We start from the raw sequence: 20,041 nt of genomic DNA on the forward strand, positions 1-20,041 counted from the left end.
AAAAATGGACAAAAATTAAGTAAAAAAATATATATTTATTGGCAAAAGGAAAAGAGACAAAAATGGGACAAAGGAAGTTGCAAAATGGCCAAAAAATAAAGGTAAAAGGGGGTTAAAAAGGTTTTCTGGGGAAATAATAATTAAAATTAAGACATAAAGAGCCACATGTTGAGTATCACTGACCTAATAACAGCTTGATCATGGTTTTAGTCAAATAATTTAATAAACTAAATGAAGTCGATGGTTGCCCTACCCTTAGAACACCCTCACTTTTAAAATGGCCGCTCCACCCCTGCACATAACAGGCAGTTTATCATTGTTAATGAAGACAAATGTCCTTTATTTCTAAACTCTCATTCAACTATTAGCCAGCAACAGCACAGTATCCTGGGAAAAACAAGCAGCCATGTGTTTACAGAAAAAAATCAATAAAACAGCAGAAATCCAGATCCTTCTCTTCTAGCCACAGACTTTCAATCATTTCCCACCAAATGCCTCACAAAGTCAACAACGGTATTAATAATCCTGAGGCCGGGAGGACCACATTAAAGAAGAAGAAGAAGAAAATCCTGGGCAGGCAAACAATCTATACATGTGATATTGACAATCTGCTTTTCAGAGCTGGTGTGATTTAATCTGATTTTACAGCCACGAGGAAGGTCGTGACGGGAGGCGACAGACAGACCTCAAACGTGATGTCATTCACTGCTGGGATCGTACATTTATATATAAAATAAGGCTGTGCTGATAATAGTAATAATACGTACTGTAAGTACTGTTTGCTACTGTAAAATGGAAATATAATCCATAAAACCTATATTTTTTGTGAACAACCCTTTATCAAGTATAAATGGTCAGTCATTTTTCAAGTTTTTGCAAAAAGTAAAAAATATGATGTAAAAAAAAAATAAAAAAAATAATATATATATATACAGTATATATACAGTATATATATATATATATATATTATTCAAAGGCACATTGTGGACTTTTTGACCTTTGACAATATCAATGCTCCGAGAAGGACTTCCCTCTTGAAATACCGACTATGTAAGTTTGGAGGAGACGGACCGTCTTTGGCCAGGTCATGTGACCTGAAGAATGCCTGGAAACATTTCACTTTATGGCAGTCACGTGACCACAGCCTTGGATATATATATATATAGTTCCCACGTGCCATAACATACGGGCATCTCCCAACCCGGCGCCATTGCTGTGGGCAGCTGAAACGAGTTAGCCTCTGTTCACAGCCAAAACAGCACAATATGGTAGTTTTGTGTTGGGTTAATGGTGCACTGATTGCAGCGATAATTCAGTTAAATGTGGATTCTTTAGTAAGGGAAGTCGGCAGGTCAGATCCGTAACTTCGGGATAAGGAATGGCTCTCAGGGCTGGGGTGTGAAGCACGCCACCGCCGCACTCTTCTCCCCGCCGCCGGAGAAGCGGGCCCACCTCGCCACGTCAGCCCTCCTTGCCACGTTGTTGGTGCCCCCCCCTACTCTTTGGCCTCTCCGCCGTTGTCGGCCCCCTTCGTCGGTGGTCGGAGAGGACGGACGACCCGACGCAGGCCATCACGCCGACCCTCGGCGAAGGGGGCCGACGACTGCGGCGAGGCCACGGAGTAGGGGGGAGCACCACCGACGCGGCGAGGAGAGTAGGGCAGGGCTGCTGCTCCAGCCCCAGCACATACTCCAGCCCATAAACTGTAGCTGCGGCGCAAGCCCAGCCCCCATTCGCAAACAAGGGTGGCTGCCCGACTGATTGTTTGAGTTTTGCGACAGTGCTGTGGCGCTTGTGGCCACTAGGGGTGCTTGATGTGAAAGTTACAGGTCTAGCGCCCCTAGTGGCCAAAAGTTACAGTGTGTCTTTAAACAAAAATATATGAAAAACTGTAATTAGATTCAGAATATGACAAACAGCGATCAATAAAAATCTCCAAACAAGGTCTCAGTAACACTGAATACTACACAGCAGCTTTTATTTACTGCTTTTATTATTTGTCGTTAATGTGTAACAAAGGATTCACGTTAAAGTAATGGTCACAATAAGAGAAAATAGTTTTTCTTGACAGTTTTCAATAAAATGTAGTTCAACTGGTAATTTATTACAGTAAACCAGTGTGAAAATTACTGCAATACAAGCTGTTGGCAATGCTGATCAAAGTTTGAAAATTAAATAGAATAAAATAATGCAACATTTGTGAAGACTTTAATAGAAATTATAGAACGAAAGCCCAAACATGGAGGTAAGAGGAGTCGTAGATGTTTAGTACAGCATTGGCCTGCAGTGCTGGTGTGTGCAAAGTAGGTTAAATAAATGATTCAGGAACAGAAGCTCAGGTGCACACAGGCAAACACAGGCAAACACAGGCTCCCTGTGTGTGAGCGTTTACATGATGGGACGGTTGCAGACTATTCTCTTCACAGTATGTTTGAATGATGCTTGACATAACCAGTAAAATAATATGTTGCTATGTTTGGGGGGAAAGAAGGATTATTTATTTCCCATATAGCATGCATTTCATATAACAGTCCCTGCAGGATTTCGCGGGCATTTTTTGTGATTGTTGTGGGCTGAAATGCCTGATTTCATGGGCCATTTTTCCAAAAGTTGCGGTAAAAAGTTGCAATTTTTTTTCAACCCTAAAACATACTTTACTCACAATTAAATTAATTATTTCTACCAATTATAAATATATATTGACCAGACATGTTCTATAAAAAATATGCTTCTTGTTGTAAAGCAAACACCAACACAATTTTGCAAAAGATGCAAACATTTTTTTTTTTTAGCTTATACACTGAGCATACCCTGAATGCAAAAGGTGCAACAGTTTTTAATCAAAATGATCATCAGAAGTGTAAGTCAGTAAACAATATTGAACTTAAGGAATCTTCAAGTGCATAACATGAACCTGTCATGAAGACATATTTCTTTAGGCATAACAAAAAAATAAATAAAAAATACACAGCATTAACGAACATACTGTATGTAATGTTATTGTGTGCTTCCTGTTTATTCTCTCACATGGGGTTGTGCACTGGCTTGCATTCTCTTGACATGCATTGCAGAAGCAAAATGCTTGTCCATAGACAACTTCCGCTTTTGCTTGATGATAACATTGCATTTTGAACAAAAAAAGTTTACCCCCAGTCTTATGAAGCAACGTTGGGTACTGTTTTGCACGGTCCTTAGCCGATATTTCTGTCAGCAAATGCAATGTATTTCTATCACACGTGACTCCATTGAATGCTTTCTCCCGGGACTTGTTGAAAACAGGATGTGACGCAGGCATTTTCTTCTTCGTAGGTTCCTTGTAAGCAGCACAAAGCATAGAAATAAGATACGTAGACGCACTGCTTTAGTGGGTGGCAGCAGTCGATGGGGCGTCTACGTACACATCTCTATGGCGCAAAGCCCGAAGTACATCCTCCGCTACTTCCGTAGCAACTACAAGCGCTAAAATGCCAAAAATGTTTTTTTTCAGCGAAGTTGCGCGAAAGTTGTGGGCTTTTAGAAAAACTGCAATGCCGCACTGATTACGCGGAGTTTGCTTGATTTTGCGTTAATAGTTGCGATCGCAACATCGTGAAATCCTGGAGGGACTGATATAAGGATGTACTGTAAGTAAAGATTGATTTGGTTATACATTGCGATTTTTCACCACGCGATTATCATCTTAATCCAAAAAATACTCAAATAAATCTTTTCAATCATGTTTTTTAACAAAAAAAAAAAAAAACACATTTAATTTGCGCTAACATATGTATAGCACGTAAACACCTGTTCACTAGGTATCAGTGAACCACACAGACCTTGTTAAACTACCTCAGCGCTCAATGCATTTTCGCTTGGAAGTTCATTGCACACATTGGACACTTTTATAGATAGGCTTTAAGAACTTAACAGAATCAGAATGTGTTGTAAAAGTGTAATTTGACAGTTTGATAAACATACCACTTGCTTTTTATATTGGTTCCTGAATTACAGTTAGATACCATTTACTCGTTCTCGCAAGTTTAAAAAAAAAAAAAAAATGAAATAAATTGTATTTCATACCATTTTGTACTTGTGGTGAAATTTGTAATTATTGACATCACAATATATCACAATGTATGTCATATTGTTTAGTATTGGGATATATCGCATCGCAAGTCAGATTCATGGCAATGCACACCCCTAATTTAATATATCTTAAAACAACCTCAAAATACAGGATGAGCTAAAATATGCATTTATTAATTTTCATCCTTAATAGTGAATTGTTATGGAATACTTTATGGACCGGATTATGAGCAGTGATTTAATAAGTACATGTTTTAATATGTGGACATTACCAAACAAAATATATTTTCAGATTTCTTTCAAGGTTTCATTCTCTTTTACTTCATGTAAAGCAAATTGCACAAAATAAACAAGCAAATATCCTGATAAGAAGACAAAGCCTGCAAACCTCCAGACACAACTACTCCTAATAAATGATAATAAAAACTGTTTTTTCATTTGCATTTATTTTAAGGGTTTTAATCTTAATGTGATGTTACATGAGAACAGTAGAAAAATGCCCTCAGAAATCCTACAACTAAGGGGTGAAGAAGCTTGTCTACACACAGAACTAAAGCGACTCTGCTGCACAAATAACGAAAAATAAAATAAAATAAAATAAAAAAGGCATGGATTGAAAAACAATACAATTACCGTAGAAACAGACTTTAATTTACAAAGTGAAATAATATATACTTGAAATTTTGAAGCAGCCACATGGTGAATTTAGGTGAGTCAACAGTCATGAAGCATGTTTTATAGATTAGTGCTGCAGCGCTGTGACTCACACATGGACTGATATGATGCAAAGTCACAGCGTTCTGATTAATCTGACTTTAATCCTCAACAAGCCATTCAGCTCCGACTCTGCAGCTGGTGGAAAGCAGACGACTTCACTGTGTGTGTGTGCGTGTGTGTGTATGTGTGTGTCGTGTCTGTTTAAGCTTAAGATGAAATAACAGAGATTTTCTAGTGAGGGAACATCCTTTCTGTGATACAGCATCTCTGCCCTCTAAAACACCACTGTGTCCCTGACACACGCACGCACGCACGCACACACACACACCCACACACACACACACACACACACACACACACACACACACACACACACACACACACACACAGCTCCCATTACTGTCCCCATGAGCCCAGTCAGACATTAGAGCTCCTCCCCCTCCTTCTCTCCACATTTAAATGCACTCTTGCTTTGATTCCCATTTTATTGATTTTTCCTGCTCTTCTCCTGCAAACAGCTTCTATTCTCTCATGGAGATTATAATTACACACACGTGTGAGGAATAATCCAGAATAATAAAGGAAACCTCATTGTGAAGGATATAGAATAGATAACCTGTGATAATTTACTCATAATCAATGCATATCAATGCTCTACTGCACTATTTTCCTTTCATTATTATTATATTTTATTATTATCTTTCTTTTCTATTATTTTCCTTCTTTTTATCTTATTTTTTATTTTTTTTATTTTTATTTTTATTTTATTTTTAAATTTTTTTTATAGTATTATTATTATTATTATTATTATTATTATTATTATTATTATTATTATTATTATTATTATTATTATTATTATTATTATTATTATCTTGTTATTTTATCGAGTTTGCTATTGGAGAGAGCACAGTTGACCGAGTCAAATTCCTCGTGTGTACAACATACACTTGGCGAATAAAGATGATTCTGATTCTGATAATCAAATATCATTAAGGTTTTGTTTATTCAGACAAGGAAATGTTATCTCCTGACATGTTTCGACTGTTACAGTTTTTTTGGATTGCTTCCTCACTAAAATTAAAAGTAGTACACTATTAGCAAAACCTTACACTCAAGAAGCAAAACATCAGCCCATATTTGCACAACTATAAGCACATTGTCAACCACACACTTGTTGCAAAACTCTACACACAGTGATTTGCAAAACACTAAACACACTTAACATACATTACACACAAAAATCTATCATGAAGTCACTACCTTGCAATACCAAAGCACTGACTGTCAAATTACCACAGCGTCCAACTAATTGGTTCAACACAGTCATCAGGTGTGCCAACACTCGTTTGCTTCATTGTAGACACACCAATCAGGTGTGTAAGCCCTATAAAAAGCAGCAGGTGAGTTCATCGGTCTTCAAGCACAATGGAAAGAATCAGAGAAAGAGTAAGATGAGGAGAAAGAGGAGGAGCAAGAGGAATCAACAGAGGAAGAGAAGGAGGCCATGCTGGAGGTAGAGGTAGAGGTAGAGGTAGAGGTAGAGGTAGAGGTAGAGGTAGAGGTAGAGGAAGAGGAAGACAAGAAGGTTCTCAATGAATCTGACAAATGAGATCCGCGCAACACTGGTTGACCACGTTGTCAACCACGGCCTGGCACTGAGGGAGGCTGGACTGCGAATACAGCCAAATATAAGCCGATATACAGTGGCAAGTGTGAAAAGAACATTTCGACTGGAAAATAGGTATAGTAAAAATATCATCATATCAAAAACATCTGCACAGTTTCAGTAACTTCTTACAGTACTGTAATATATGCACTATCAGCACTTCTGTTACCTTTTCCTGTGAAATTACTTGTATTGTATACTGTTCTTTTTTTTTCTACATAGGATTGAGGGTCAGGAACGACAAGGGGGAGGCCTCCCATGTTCACAGAACAGCAAGAAAGGGAGATAGTAAACATGGTTTTGGCCAACAATGCAATAACACTCAATCAGCTCTAAGATAACATTGTCAATAACCACGTCATATTCAACAATGTCCATCAAGTCTCGACATCAACACTGGCACGCATCCTAAAAAAGAACCATATTCAATTGAAGCATTTATCGAGTGCCTTTCGAGCGCAATTCCGAAAGGGTGAAATGACTGCGGCATGATTATGCAGAGGTACTGTATGTATTCACTTTAGCAGTGTGATCATGCATACTCTCATAATCTTTTACTGTACTCTAATATGTATACTAGATCTACACTGAACTACACAATTTTGCCTGATACTGTTCTACAAATGGATGGAGAGGAGATCCAGCATGAGTTCATGTATGTAGATGAGGCTGGGTTCAACCTGACGACAACACGAAGGAGGGGCAGCAACATCATTGGCCACAGGGCTATAGTCAATGTCCCAGGGCAACGTGGGGGAAATGTAACGCTCTGTGCAGCCATTACACAGAATGTTATGAACCTCCATGTCAACATTTTGGGTGTGTTGAGAAATAAATGAGTTTCTTCAGTCTGCAACATTGGTCTTGTGAAGTGTTTGGTGAATTTACATTATATTTGTACTTTGTTTATAGTAGCCTACTCTAATCATAGGGAAGCAGAAGTGCTAAAAGTGTTTTAGGTTTATCACAGCAGTATTTATTCTGTGAGGTAGAGGTCAAAAACCTTTTGTATGAAAAGGTAGTTTGCTGCTTTCTATGAGTGGACTTTAATCCTTCATCAGGGATGCAGACTCATTTCACTATAATCCACTATGTTTTCCACAAATCTCTCTATCCAAGCCTCTTTCTTTCACCTGATGTCGTTCATCACTGATGTTCAGAGGCCATTAACCCAGAGTGAGATCATGCCACACATTGTAAATTACATCCTGTACGCAACTATATCTGCAGGTCACATTGGCATAGCATTCGTCACCAGGAGCCAACAAAAGCCAACCAGTGTGTGTGTTCAGAGGAGATAGTGTTAAAGGGCTCCTGGCCAAGTAATACTAACAATGATGGGTCCTTGGTGTGTCTCAGACTTGGAGGGTAGTCTTATGTAATTTCACACCATAATAATGCTCTTCAAAGCAACACACCAACAGAAAACCCTTCACACGGTAAAGGAGAACCGTGCAACATTAGGAAACAGCACAATTAGCAGATTAAAAAACGAAATATTCAAATATGAATTTACAAAGCTTCAGGGTGAATTTTTCCCAATGAGAAGCTGTAATACTGCTGAATAAGAGCTTCTCAGAATCTTTGCCCATCTCCCCTGCAGTGGTTGATGCCTAGAATACATAACACACAAGTTGCTGAATAAAACATCCACCATGGCCTGAATACTGATGCTGCGAGAGACAGGGAGGATGTGAGGTGTGAGGGAAGGAAGGAAAACCAGCTTTGAATGATCTCCACACAGAGAACATACAACAGACGCAATGAATGTCCGTCACTCTTTGTTAACAACTGACTCACTGCTGTTCATTTACATTCATTTTACCTCATTTAGGATCATTTTCAAAATGTGCCGCATCTGATCAGTCACTGTGTAATAATAGGACTGGGAGAGATGATCTGAGGTCAGTCCATCTTCAACTTTCTGCACAAAATTGATTACTCAAGTTTTAGGGCCTCTAGCTGCTGCACATGCACTTAAAATAAATAAATATATAAAATACTTTAAGACGACAGAGGCAAAAATCCTTCGCTGCAGTAGAACAGAGCCATGGTCCTGTTGCTGGAAGTGTCTGAACAATGCATCTGTTCAGTGGACACACCGAAGGGTTCAACGTAGGATTCAGCAGCTTTAACGACATGGAAGAGGAACATGGAGGCCTGCTGTGTAACCAGTAGGGATGTAACGATTAATCGCAAGGCAGTTAAAAATCGATTCATAGGTATCACGGTTCACATCGATGCTGTGAAAATTGAATCGCAGTACTTTTTTTAAGTGTTGGCGGCAGGCGGAATCTGCTACTACTTTCTTTCTGGCCGCCTTCTACTCTTAAACATGTTCATAAATGATTCCTCAACCCTTTGGCACTGAAATAATATCTGTAATATTACGTGAATATCTGTAAACGTCACGTTTTTCTATTAGCTCTTTCTGCTAGCATTGCATCTCTTCTTCACTGCACGATATCTGCATGCCACTGGGTTACCAGCGCCCTCTGCTGGTTCAAACAAATATCTGACGTAAATACAAGGCAATGACTGTTTTTTTTTTTTAAGTCCAATTGTTAAGGCACAAAATACATTTTCAGTTGCACTTTTAAAAAGAAAAATAACTATTATATTGTATTATTTCTTTATTTATGTCATTCAAGATTTATTTTTAGTTAAATTGCATTGTTTTGAATAGTTTATCAAGGGATTATTTTGACAATGAAAAATAAAAGGAAAATAGTACAGTGTTTTTCCAAAAAAAATAAAGGAATATTTTTCAGTCATTTATGTACAGTCCCATTTTGTAAAATAAATCGTGAGAGAATTGCTTTGTGAACCCAGTATCGTGAATTGAATCGTATCGGGAGTTGAGTGAATCATTACATCCCTAGTAACCAGTGTCTGAGGCTGTGGTCAAAATTGCATACTAACGTACTACAGTGCACACTACACCCTCAATGAGTATATACTGTTTACTAGTATGATTAGGATGGTGACCATTCCCACTGAAGTATACTTCCAAGTTTCTCTAGATGCATTTCAAACCTACAACGACAAAAACCTGAAGCACACTAAATAAACGGCTAAATATCTCAGTTTATTCGCCACCTTTGAAAGTTCTGAAAACATTTTAAGTGTGAAAGTGACCAAGTAGAATATCTACATGAGGTAATTTGATCCATAAAACTAACGGAAACACATTTCATGCCGACATTTTGGAGATTTTTAAATTTTCGGAGCGACTGACTAAACTTCAAAACAAGAGTCCTATTTACAAAACTGTTAAAAGTAATGGAAGACAGGAAGAGATGCTTTTGTTTTGAAAAGCGTATGTTTGACTTATAGTTTGAAGCCAGTTCCAGGATGATTTGACGTTCCGCTCGCACTGCATCATGTCGTGGTTAAGTATGACAAGTGTACATATTCAAAAAAATGTCCCGACGTACTATACATCCGAGTATTTCTTGCATACTCAATTTTTTTCATACTATCTAATTGGAACACACTACGTACTCATTTTGATGTCAGACTTAGTATGAGTAGTATGTTTTGAACACAGCCTGAGTGAGTGTTACTCTGTGAACAACTTCACTATAGCGCAAACCCTGCCAAAGATCTTATAAGTCAGATGAACACTCATGCTCACTTTATATATTTAACATAGGGCAGAGATGTCTAATCTTTTTGTGCTGATATTTCACTGTAAACATGCATCATTGATGTTGGATGACTACAAATGATCCTGATGACGTACGTGATGGTCAGAGGAGCACAATGATTGGTCGCTGAGCAACACGGGACAGTTGCAGCATCTGGCTCCGGAGCCATAGGTTGCCAAGCTGTCGTCTGAGGATCACTTGGGCTCTCATTGTTTAGGATCAGTTTTACCATAACAAATTATTTGACATTTAACTCTAATGATTTTTGTGTTAAAATTTGAAGATATTCTAAAATAATTGACCTGGAAGGAGGCAAACACTACAAACATTGACATTGAAATAACCTTAAAGGTGCAGTCCGCAACTCTCAGATCCCTCCCTCCCCCTCCCTCCCTGCTGCAGGGGGGACTCAATGAGCCTGTTTTTTTCACACAAACTACTAGTTTCATGTAAAGCTGTCCTTACATAGTGACAGCTTTAGCAAATATGACAAAAAGTTCCTTTTATAAGAGTTGCAGACTGCACCTTTAAGCCTTTACCATGTTTGAGACATCAAACCGTGACCTTTTGAGTAAATATGTTTTATTAGTAGTAAACTTGAAGAAGAAACGTAAAGTTTCTACCCAAGGTCCTAAACGTGTGTGATCAGAAATAAAAAATGACCCTAAAACTAATTTGTTGTTGTTTGCCTTGTGCTCTGACAGAGCCAGCACCATATAGCCCTGATCAGGATAAGTCGGTACTTAAGACGGATGGATGTATAGCTTCTGTTTATTTGGTGCTGTGGGGCTGGTGCTTTAGAAACTCAACAGAGGAAAAATGGCTTTCTCCAACTACCCTCTTGAGGATTAACATGGTGTCAGTGAAAATGGAACATTCACACGTGCAAAGATGGTCGCGATGTTTCACTCTCACACAAAAGCTGTCCTTGCTTCTCTTAATACATCAGAGAAAACGACAGACAGCCAGGGACTGATGTTTCTGTTTAGAGACCTCACGAGGGAAGAACGAACACGAGATTTACTCTGTGTTTACACATTTGCTGACAATAATATATGTTACACAAGGGTTCAATCAGAGTCAGTTAAAAGCTTTAAACAACAACGACTTTAAAATCAGCGTTTTAGCTGATACTGTACAGCTAGACTAAGTCCATTCCTGATTTCACTGAATTGATACAAATTTTAAAAAAAATCAGTATTTTGTTAACAATGATCTTTCATTGACAGAAGAGGACTAAAAAATACCAGTGGGTGGGGGGGAGCTACATCTGCAACCACAACTACCCAATGAGTCGAGGAAATAGCAGAGGTGAAAGTAATGGATTAGAAGTACTCAAATTACTGTAATTAAGTTGCTTTTACGGGTACTTGTACTTTGAGTATATTTATAAATCAGTAATTCTATTTCTACTTAAGTGTGTTTCAAAAGAAGTAAAGTAATTCATTATTTTACTTTTCTAAACCCAACCATTACTGAGTAAATTATTATATATATTCTTTTATTACTGTTTCATGATCTCTTGAAGGCACATCAAACATAATCCATATGTTGTTAGTCGTGTCATTTCTGCCTTTATCTTTAGTTCAAGTTGTGTTTTCTACCTATTCTGTTGTTACCCACATGGCACTGTTTTAGAGTTCATATATTTAGTTTTACCTAGAGCCTGAGAATCTTTTTTTAAATTTTGAATTGAATTTATTGGTGTTATTTTATTTCAATTCAAATAATTGTAGATTTTGACAAACCTTTTATTTTATACAGATGCCTTTGTGGAAAATAAATTAAGTTCCAATTGTGCAAGATGTCGATTCTCCTACTTCTACTTGAGTACAACTACAATCAAGTAACAGTACTTCTACTTGAGTAGGATTCATCAGTATTCTTTACACCTCTGTGAAAGACGCAGCCAGTGTGAGTGCACCATGTATCGACCTGTTCATTTGTAATGTTCAGTGTTTTTTTCATGGAGCGAGGTTTGAAATACAGACAAACATCAGCAAAGCAGGATTAGGATTTTTCCAATAACTCCATATATAGATAAATGTGGAGCCACGTGTAAAGTTAGGCTTTGAATTTACCAGTACCTTGGATGAAAACTCATTTTATTAAATGTGAATTCTGCACAATGGATGTGCAAATTCAGCAGAACCACGAGTGTGAAGAAAGACTCTCATGTGACGTCCTCCACCCCCGCTGCAGGTACTGTACCTCCTGAACCTCAATGCTGGTGGATTACTGCACTTTAGAGTAATCCTTACAGATTATTTTTCCAGGATTTGGGCTTCAGAGAGCAAAACAAAAAGCACAGATAGAAAATCCTGTCTGACTGTTTATGGGACTTCCTGAGTAAGGTTGATCTTTTTCACCGATGAGAAAAAACTACAGTGATCTGTTTGTTTTCAGGTTAAAATTGGGTGGATTTCTCCATTTCTCCACATGCTTGGTGAAGTCCTCCCTCTATTTCCAGTGTTTGGCATTTCTTGGCAGGTCTCCTCCTTTCTCACTGCCCCTCCCCACCTACTCCAGGGTGAGCTTCCTACACCTTCCTCTCTTCCTCTCCATGATTTTCTCGTCTTCTACTGTCTCTCACTCTTCACTTGGCTCTCTTTCTCGTTCCCCCCATCCCATCTGTTATCTCCCAGCTGGATCGTTTTTTACGCTGCACTGCAGTAGGCCTGTGTGGATCCAGGCTACATGACTCACTCTCTCTCAATCTGCTGTCTTGAAGCTCCTGCAGGCGTCCACAACGTCCAAAGACTCTCCTCACGTCCCCAGGCAGGAGGGAAACGTACATCTATGTGCGTTCACTATCATGCCTGCATTAACCAGCCATACGCAGCCTGTCGGAGACTACAACGTGTGCACTGCACAACGTACAGCATTTACAAAGTATATACCATTAATACATTCTGTCATATTTACTCTAATTACCTATAATTTATGTGCAAAAAAAACCTGGGCTGTTAGCTCACAAGGCTAAGTGACACAACTCATGCAGCGTTTAGTATTCAGTGCACGTACTGGGAAATCTCCAGAAGAAGGCTGACTACAAATGAAGGTAGCGCACACGCACACAGCTGCATCATCTTCACAGATGATAGGGTTTCTACAAACACAACACAGCCGCTGACACTTGACACGTCGCACACATCTGCACCTCCTACATACCCTGAAAGTGCAGGTTTAGTTCTAGGTTTAATATAAAAAATGTACACATGAATAATTCACAGTTAATTAGCTTAAGGGGCGCTGTATAGGATGCTGTGGAGAGGGTGGGGCTTGCAAATGTATGGATATGAAGCAATGTCTCAGGAGCAGTAATGCTGCGTTCAAGGCAACTCGGAACTCTGCGTGTTTCTGACCTCCTACTTGAAAAAGTGCATTGCAAGGTCACAAATCACACAAACACAATATATACTATGTTGGTCAGCCATGTTTTGGAGATATTTCGACGCGATGCATCTGGAACGCTTTGAAGACAGAAATCTGAATTTCAAACTTGGAAATGCAGATTAGTTAGAGTAGTTATGAACGCAACATTAGCCGTACTGTTAAAGGCCATATGTGGACTTTCCACTTTCCAGGGAGTGTAAATTGCAGCTACTGTATATAGTGCCCCTGAGAGAGCAAAGTACTTTTGTTTATTATTGTGCTACAGTGTTATGGACCAAGAAAAGTGCTGTGTCTAAAGTGGGCTTAAAAAAAAAAACCTTTTCAAAGTTTTCCAAAAAAAAAAAAGAACGAGACATTTGTTTTGCACAAATAATGCATGTTAGCATCTTTTCCACTATTTCCAGACTAATTATAGACAATCCATTTCATTTTCGTCATCAGAGCATTAAAACCTTCACAGATCATTAACATAACTAAAGGGAACACACACACACACACACACACACACACACACACACACACACACACACACACACACACACACACACACACACACACACACACACACACACACACAAAAGCATCAGGATAATCAGAATATTCACATTATCATCCATCTTCATGGATATTACAGACAAACCAACTCTAATATTAAAGGGGAGGATTCCTGCGTTTAAGACGAGCGTCACACAGTAAGTGAAGGAGTTTCCGTAATTGAATATAGTGTGGTCACAGTATTTTCTTCTCTGCAATTCAACAGCATAACAAAGTGTATTCTGCTCCTTTTCTAATGGGTTGTGCAAGATACAATGTTCTGGTGTTGATCTGCAGTCAAAGGCTGCAAATACAGGTACAGAGAAACGGACATAGTGCTCCCTTTAAGACAGGTAGTGAATGTGAACAAGCTTTTTTTGAAGACGGAGGCAACAACAGATGCATAGTGAGTGTTTTTTAAATCAAGATATAATGGCGTGGCTCTGCAGCTTAGTTCTCACACACAACGGAAGGCATTTGTTGTGAAAAAGTGGAAAGATTGATCTTTTTTTTGGTCCGACTGTCAAATGTTTTGCGGCACTAAACCTTCCCTTCCGTTCTTTTCCTCTCCTTTCTTACATCAAACGCATTTCTATCTTCCTGCTTGCTGCACACACTCAGCTCTGAAGCTCCCAAAAAAGCCAAACATTCTTTAAACTTCCAGATTAAAACGTGACGGCAGGGATTATTCCCCCCTCTCCCCAAACCATTAATAGAGAGAAACGCCACACGGGCACGCTCCTCAGAAGCACATCTGAACACGTGATCGGGTGGATGGGGCATTTGTAAAGGTAGCATCTGGTCTGAGAATGACTCATTTCACTCTGAAATGAGCAGCAAGCAAACACTACTTTCATTCAAACCAGAAGATGGGCTGCAGTTCTTTATCTGGACTCAAAACTGATCTAGAGAAATAAAGGTTCCCATAAGTACCAAACATTTGGCACTAAACCAAACACAGGCTGTTGACAGGTTTTCTACTTCTGAGTTTTGCTATTTATAGTAAACCGGTCAGCTTTTACCCTTCATGCCCCACGATTTTCTATGTCTTTAAAGATGGCTGCCATTATTAATGCATCGCATTGAGCCTGGATGTCCTTGAGTGAGTGTGTGCATGTGTATGTGTGCATGTGTGTGTGTGTGTGTGTGAGAAAGAGAGAGGTGTCCTCCATCAGGGAGAGGAGTGATTCTGTTTGTGTGAAATGAATTAGTCAGTGATGGATGTGCGAAGGTGAAATTGAGTCTGTGTGCGTGCGACTCTCAAAAATTCTGCGTGGCACTGGGACTTTTCTGACTGGTTTCCCACAGCGATCCCAGGATGTTCTGTGACGGAGGAACACAGCTCTAAACCTTCCAGACAAACAAGAGGACTTTCCAATGCTGCATCAGCAGATGCTGCGCGCTTAACTTCAAACAGAGCTGCACAGCTAATTAGCAAACACACACGCTGAGTAATAAGGTCAATGCACCATTTTAGGAAGACAAAATGGGCTCCAGTCTGCAAATAATGTACAACAGTTATTATTATTATTTCTGCATTAATCTAAAAAAAAATGACCATGTTTCTCAAATCAATGTATTAAACAACAAACACTTTCGACACCTGTTGCCATTGATAAATGTAGAAAAAAATATAGCTTTTATCATGATTTCTGTATTAAATATTTTTCTGATCATTAGTTCTGGGGCTGTGACCATACTAACCATACTAACGTACTACTCATACTAAGTATGACGTCAAAATTAGTATGTTCACATTAGATAGCATGGAAAGATTGAGTATGCGAGAAATACCTGGATGTATACTATATCAGGACATTTTTTAAGTATGCACGGTGGGTACACTAGTCATACTCAACCGCCCCATGATGCATTGCGAGCGGAATGTAAAATCATACTGGGGCAGGCTTCAAACTAAAAGGCAAACATCCCCCTTTCAAAATAAAAGCATCTCTTCTTGTCTTCCATTAGTTTTCTTAACGTTTTTGTAAATAGGGCTTTTGTTTTGAAGTTAACCAGAAGTTTTGTCAGTAGCACAATGGAGGGTCTCTGAAAATCTCCAAAATGTCAGCATGAAATGTGTTTACATGAGTTTTATGGATGAAATGAGCACATGTTGATATTCTATTTGGTCACTTTCTTGCTTAAAAGAACTTTCAAATGTTGAGAATTAACAGATATATTTAGCCTTAGTGTGCTTCAGGTTCAAAATGCATCTTGGGAAACTTGGAAGTACACTTTAGTGGGAATGGTCTGCATCCTAATCGTACTAATAGTATATAGTAGACAGTATATACTCATAGTGTGTAGTACCTTAGTGTGCGATTTCAAAGACAGTCTTAGGCTTTTACAAAAGTAACAGCTGCCATCACTAATGGCACTTTTCCAAGTTTCCACCGACCTGAATCTATTAATGGTGTTATTTTTGAGACCATTGAGGATCCACTTTGGACGCCCCTCTGTGCATTTATCTCCAGAATCTGATTATTTTTGAAACCCTAGCCCTCCATAATAATCTCTTCATCCCCTTTTCTTAGTGATCTCCCCATGATGATAATGAGTGGAGAGCATGTCCCTGTGTCTGTGTGTGAGTAGCCAGATTGTGGGCTCACTTCTTATACAAGATTACAGCAACCGTGACACGGGAGCAGAAGGTTCTAGAGAGGGCCACTAACTGTATCTGTGTGCGTGTTAGGCCTGGGCAATATATCGACAGTCAACATACAATATATTGCCATTTCTTATTAATTAAAAAACTACTAATTTTAGGAGAGCACTCAGAATAGCATGAAAAGCAAAGTTCGATTCATTTCTGAGTGCGTGCCAACTCCAGACCTTCCCCTAAACAAGCTACACTACAAAACTCACTCACACGTGCTGTCCCTTAGAGGAGAAAAAGACTAGAGTGGTACATATGGTGCAACTGTTTGTTAATAAATGTGTCTGTTTGGAATTTTGCATTCACAAATTTAACCCAGAAGACTTTATTGCAGTGGTTCCCAACCTTGTGGTTATGATGTCACTAATTTCTGGCAACCGCAGAGACATTTTTTATTCTTCTCGAATTAGTGTTTGTTCAAGTTTGTGACATTGTGCTACGAGTAGTATGGATTAGTGCACAAAGTAACAAGATTAATACATTTAAATTGTAAGAATACATTTAAATTGTATTTTTTTTTATTTTAGTTAAAACATTTTTTTTTTTTTTAATTATTTCATTTTTTTTTTGTCATTCACTAGAAATTTCAGGCAACCCCATTTGAATCTGCTTTATTAAGTGAAAAATATCAAGATTTATATTGCATATTGCCATTTTGAGAAAAAATATCACGATATGAAGTGTGGTCCATATCACCCACCCCTAGTGCATGTGTGTCACTGCATAATTCCACAAACTAATAAACATCTGCATGAATAAAAGCCGATAAAGATGACTTAATTTGCACTTTTACTTAGCAGTAAATGCATGTAATCATTTGCTTTGCAATGGGTGGCAATAGAGTTATCACACAGTTAACACATGTATGTGCAGCCATCTAATGCTCTATGTGGGTTGCTGTTGTTTCTCCATCAGATAAATGAAGCTCTACATTTAAGTGTTGATACGTCACAGATCTAACGCGCCCACAAACTCTGCCAGTGTTGTAGTTTTCAGCTTCAACAGCTTCTACCTTTAATAAAAATCAAAACACTATATGATATCCCAACCTTCACTCGCTGCCATATCTGAGTCAGATCCACCATGTAACAGTAATTCAGACACTATAGTTTGTGACCCTGGCTAGACAGGCAGTTACTAGTGCTACAATTAAATCTTCCTCCTCCTCGTGGATGACGGCAGCTCAGGAAGATGGATTTTCCAGCCCTGGTCCTTGTAGCAAAGGTAGAACCAGGACACACATCAGTAGTGACATGGCCTCCATGCTGTTGATTTGCAGTGAAGAGCCTGAAGGTGATGGCCAGCACCAGTGACTCACCATTACAGAAACTGGCAACCTTCCTCACCACAAGACTAAAAGTCAGTTTATGTGTTGGAGTTGGTTGGAGAAGCTTAGGGTCTGAGGACCAGGACCAGGACCAAGACCAAGACCAAGATCAAGACCAGGAGCAAGAGCAGGAGCAGGACCAGGACCAAGACCAAGACTAAGATCAAGACCAGGTCCAGGACCAAGACTGAGACTAACACTAAGACCATGAGCAGGACCAGGACCAGGACCAAGACCAAGACCAAGACCAGGAGCAGGAGCAGGAGCAAGACCAAGACCAAGACCAAGACCAAGACTAAGACTAAGACTAAGAACAAGACCAGGTCCAGGACCAAGACTGAGACTAACACTAAGACCAAGACCAGGACCAGGACCAGGAGCAGGAGCAGGAGCAAGACCAAGACCAAGACCAAGACCAAGTCCAGGTCCAAGAGCAGGACCAGGACCAAGACTAAGACTAATACTAAGACCAGGAGCAGGAGCAGGAGCAGGACCAGGACCAAGACTAAGACTAACACTAAGACCAGGAGCAGGAGCAGGACCAAGACCAAGACGAGGACCAGTAGCAGGCTCAGGACCAGGAGGACTTAGATGTAATGGAATGGTGGAGAACCCTAAGGAGCAACCTTGAACTAATTCCTTCTTTGTCTAACATCAGATGACAAACATTAGACAGTGAAGACCAGGCTCTGGTGTGATGGTCACGACCATCAGAGTGAGTTTAGAGGGCACAGAGGTCATGGCGTGCGCTGCTGGGAACGGATTTCCGCCACTTAACGATTGCATAACACGGTACACGTCATTGTGGCCGCACATGTGGTTGGCTGACAGACACCCTGATTTAATACGCCCTTCATTCATCACTACAACCCGCACACTGCACTGGATGGATGATGGATGGATGATGGATGGATGGATGAATAGGGTTTTCTAAAAGGAATGTCATCTGAAGGGTACAGAGAGGGTCAGAGGCAGCACACCATCCCATCCCACCGAGCATTAAACACCACCACAGACCGAGCCGTCAGTGATAAATCATCCTTTGGTGCAATGCTGCAGCACAACCACTGATCATAACAACTCACACACAGAGCCGCTGCTGCTGCAGAAACACAGAGGTGTGTGTGTGTGTTCTCACCTGAGTGGCTTTGTGGAACTGCTTCTTCAGCCCTGCTACAGACATGGTGGCTACAGACGAGCTGGTACAGGTACAGGCGTGAGGAGGGAGTGTCGGTGCTGACTGACAGTAGCTACTAACGATCCTGCGTCTGCGTCTGCGCTGGTCCTGGGCTCAGGGATCTCCTGCCAGATTGAAGCCCGATACACGATTGGACGCCGAGCCCTCGTGACGTCACAGCCTGCTGCCGTTAAAGCGGCCGCCCCCTCACTACGACTGAGCTCTGTACTATGTGTACTACAGTATGTGTACTATGTGTACTACAATATGTGTACTACAGTATGTGTACTACAGTATGTGTGCTATGTGTACTACAGTATGTGTACTACAGTATGTGTACTACAGTATGTGTACTATGTGTACTACAATATGTGTACTACAGTATGTGTACTACAGTATGTGTACTACAGTATGTGTACTATGTGTACTACAATATGTGTACTACAGTATGTGTACTATGTGTACTACAGTATGTGTACTATGTGTACTACAGTATGTGTACTACAGTAGGTGTACTACAGTATGTGTACTATGTGTACTACAGTATGTGTACTATGTGTACTACAGTATGTGTGCTATGTGTACTACAGTATGTGTACTATGTGTACTCTGTACTACCATAAGGCTCTGTTAGAGGACGACCAAGGAGAAAACCTGTGCTTTAAAAACCAGGAACAATTCATCTGATCAGGAACATAGTCAGAGTGCATGAAGGAAGAAAGATGTGGAACACAATACTGTTCATATAAACACTAGGGGTAACAACTGATCACCTGGAAAATAAAGCCATAACCTCCAATTCATCTGTGGAGGGTTCAAATCCCAACACTATTATTAATGGGACAGCTTT

General features: G+C 39.7%; 1 protein-coding gene across 9 annotated transcripts in view; it reads right to left on the reverse strand.

The window, feature by feature from the left end:
* Positions 1-19,348, reverse strand: part of sh3gl2a (SH3 domain containing GRB2 like 2a, endophilin A1) — a 53,473-nt gene extending 34,125 nt beyond the window's left edge. For 6 of the 9 annotated variants that reach the window (XM_028443762.1, XM_028443744.1, XM_028443709.1 and 3 more), the window contains exon 1: positions 19,153-19,347. In XM_028443762.1, coding sequence (XP_028299563.1) covers positions 19,153-19,197 — 45 coding nt within the window. In that variant the 5' untranslated portion in view covers positions 19,198-19,347. Of the gene's footprint in view, positions 1-19,152 lie in introns of all 9 variants that reach the window. The other 3 variants (XM_028443726.1, XM_028443717.1, XM_028443691.1) reach the window with 1 other exon arrangement.
* Between the last annotated feature and the right edge of the window lie 693 nt (positions 19,349-20,041).

Source organism: Gouania willdenowi, chromosome 1 (assembly GCF_900634775.1).
Source record: "Gouania willdenowi chromosome 1, fGouWil2.1, whole genome shotgun sequence".
Lineage (NCBI taxonomy): Eukaryota > Metazoa > Chordata > Actinopteri > Blenniiformes > Gobiesocidae > Gouania > Gouania willdenowi.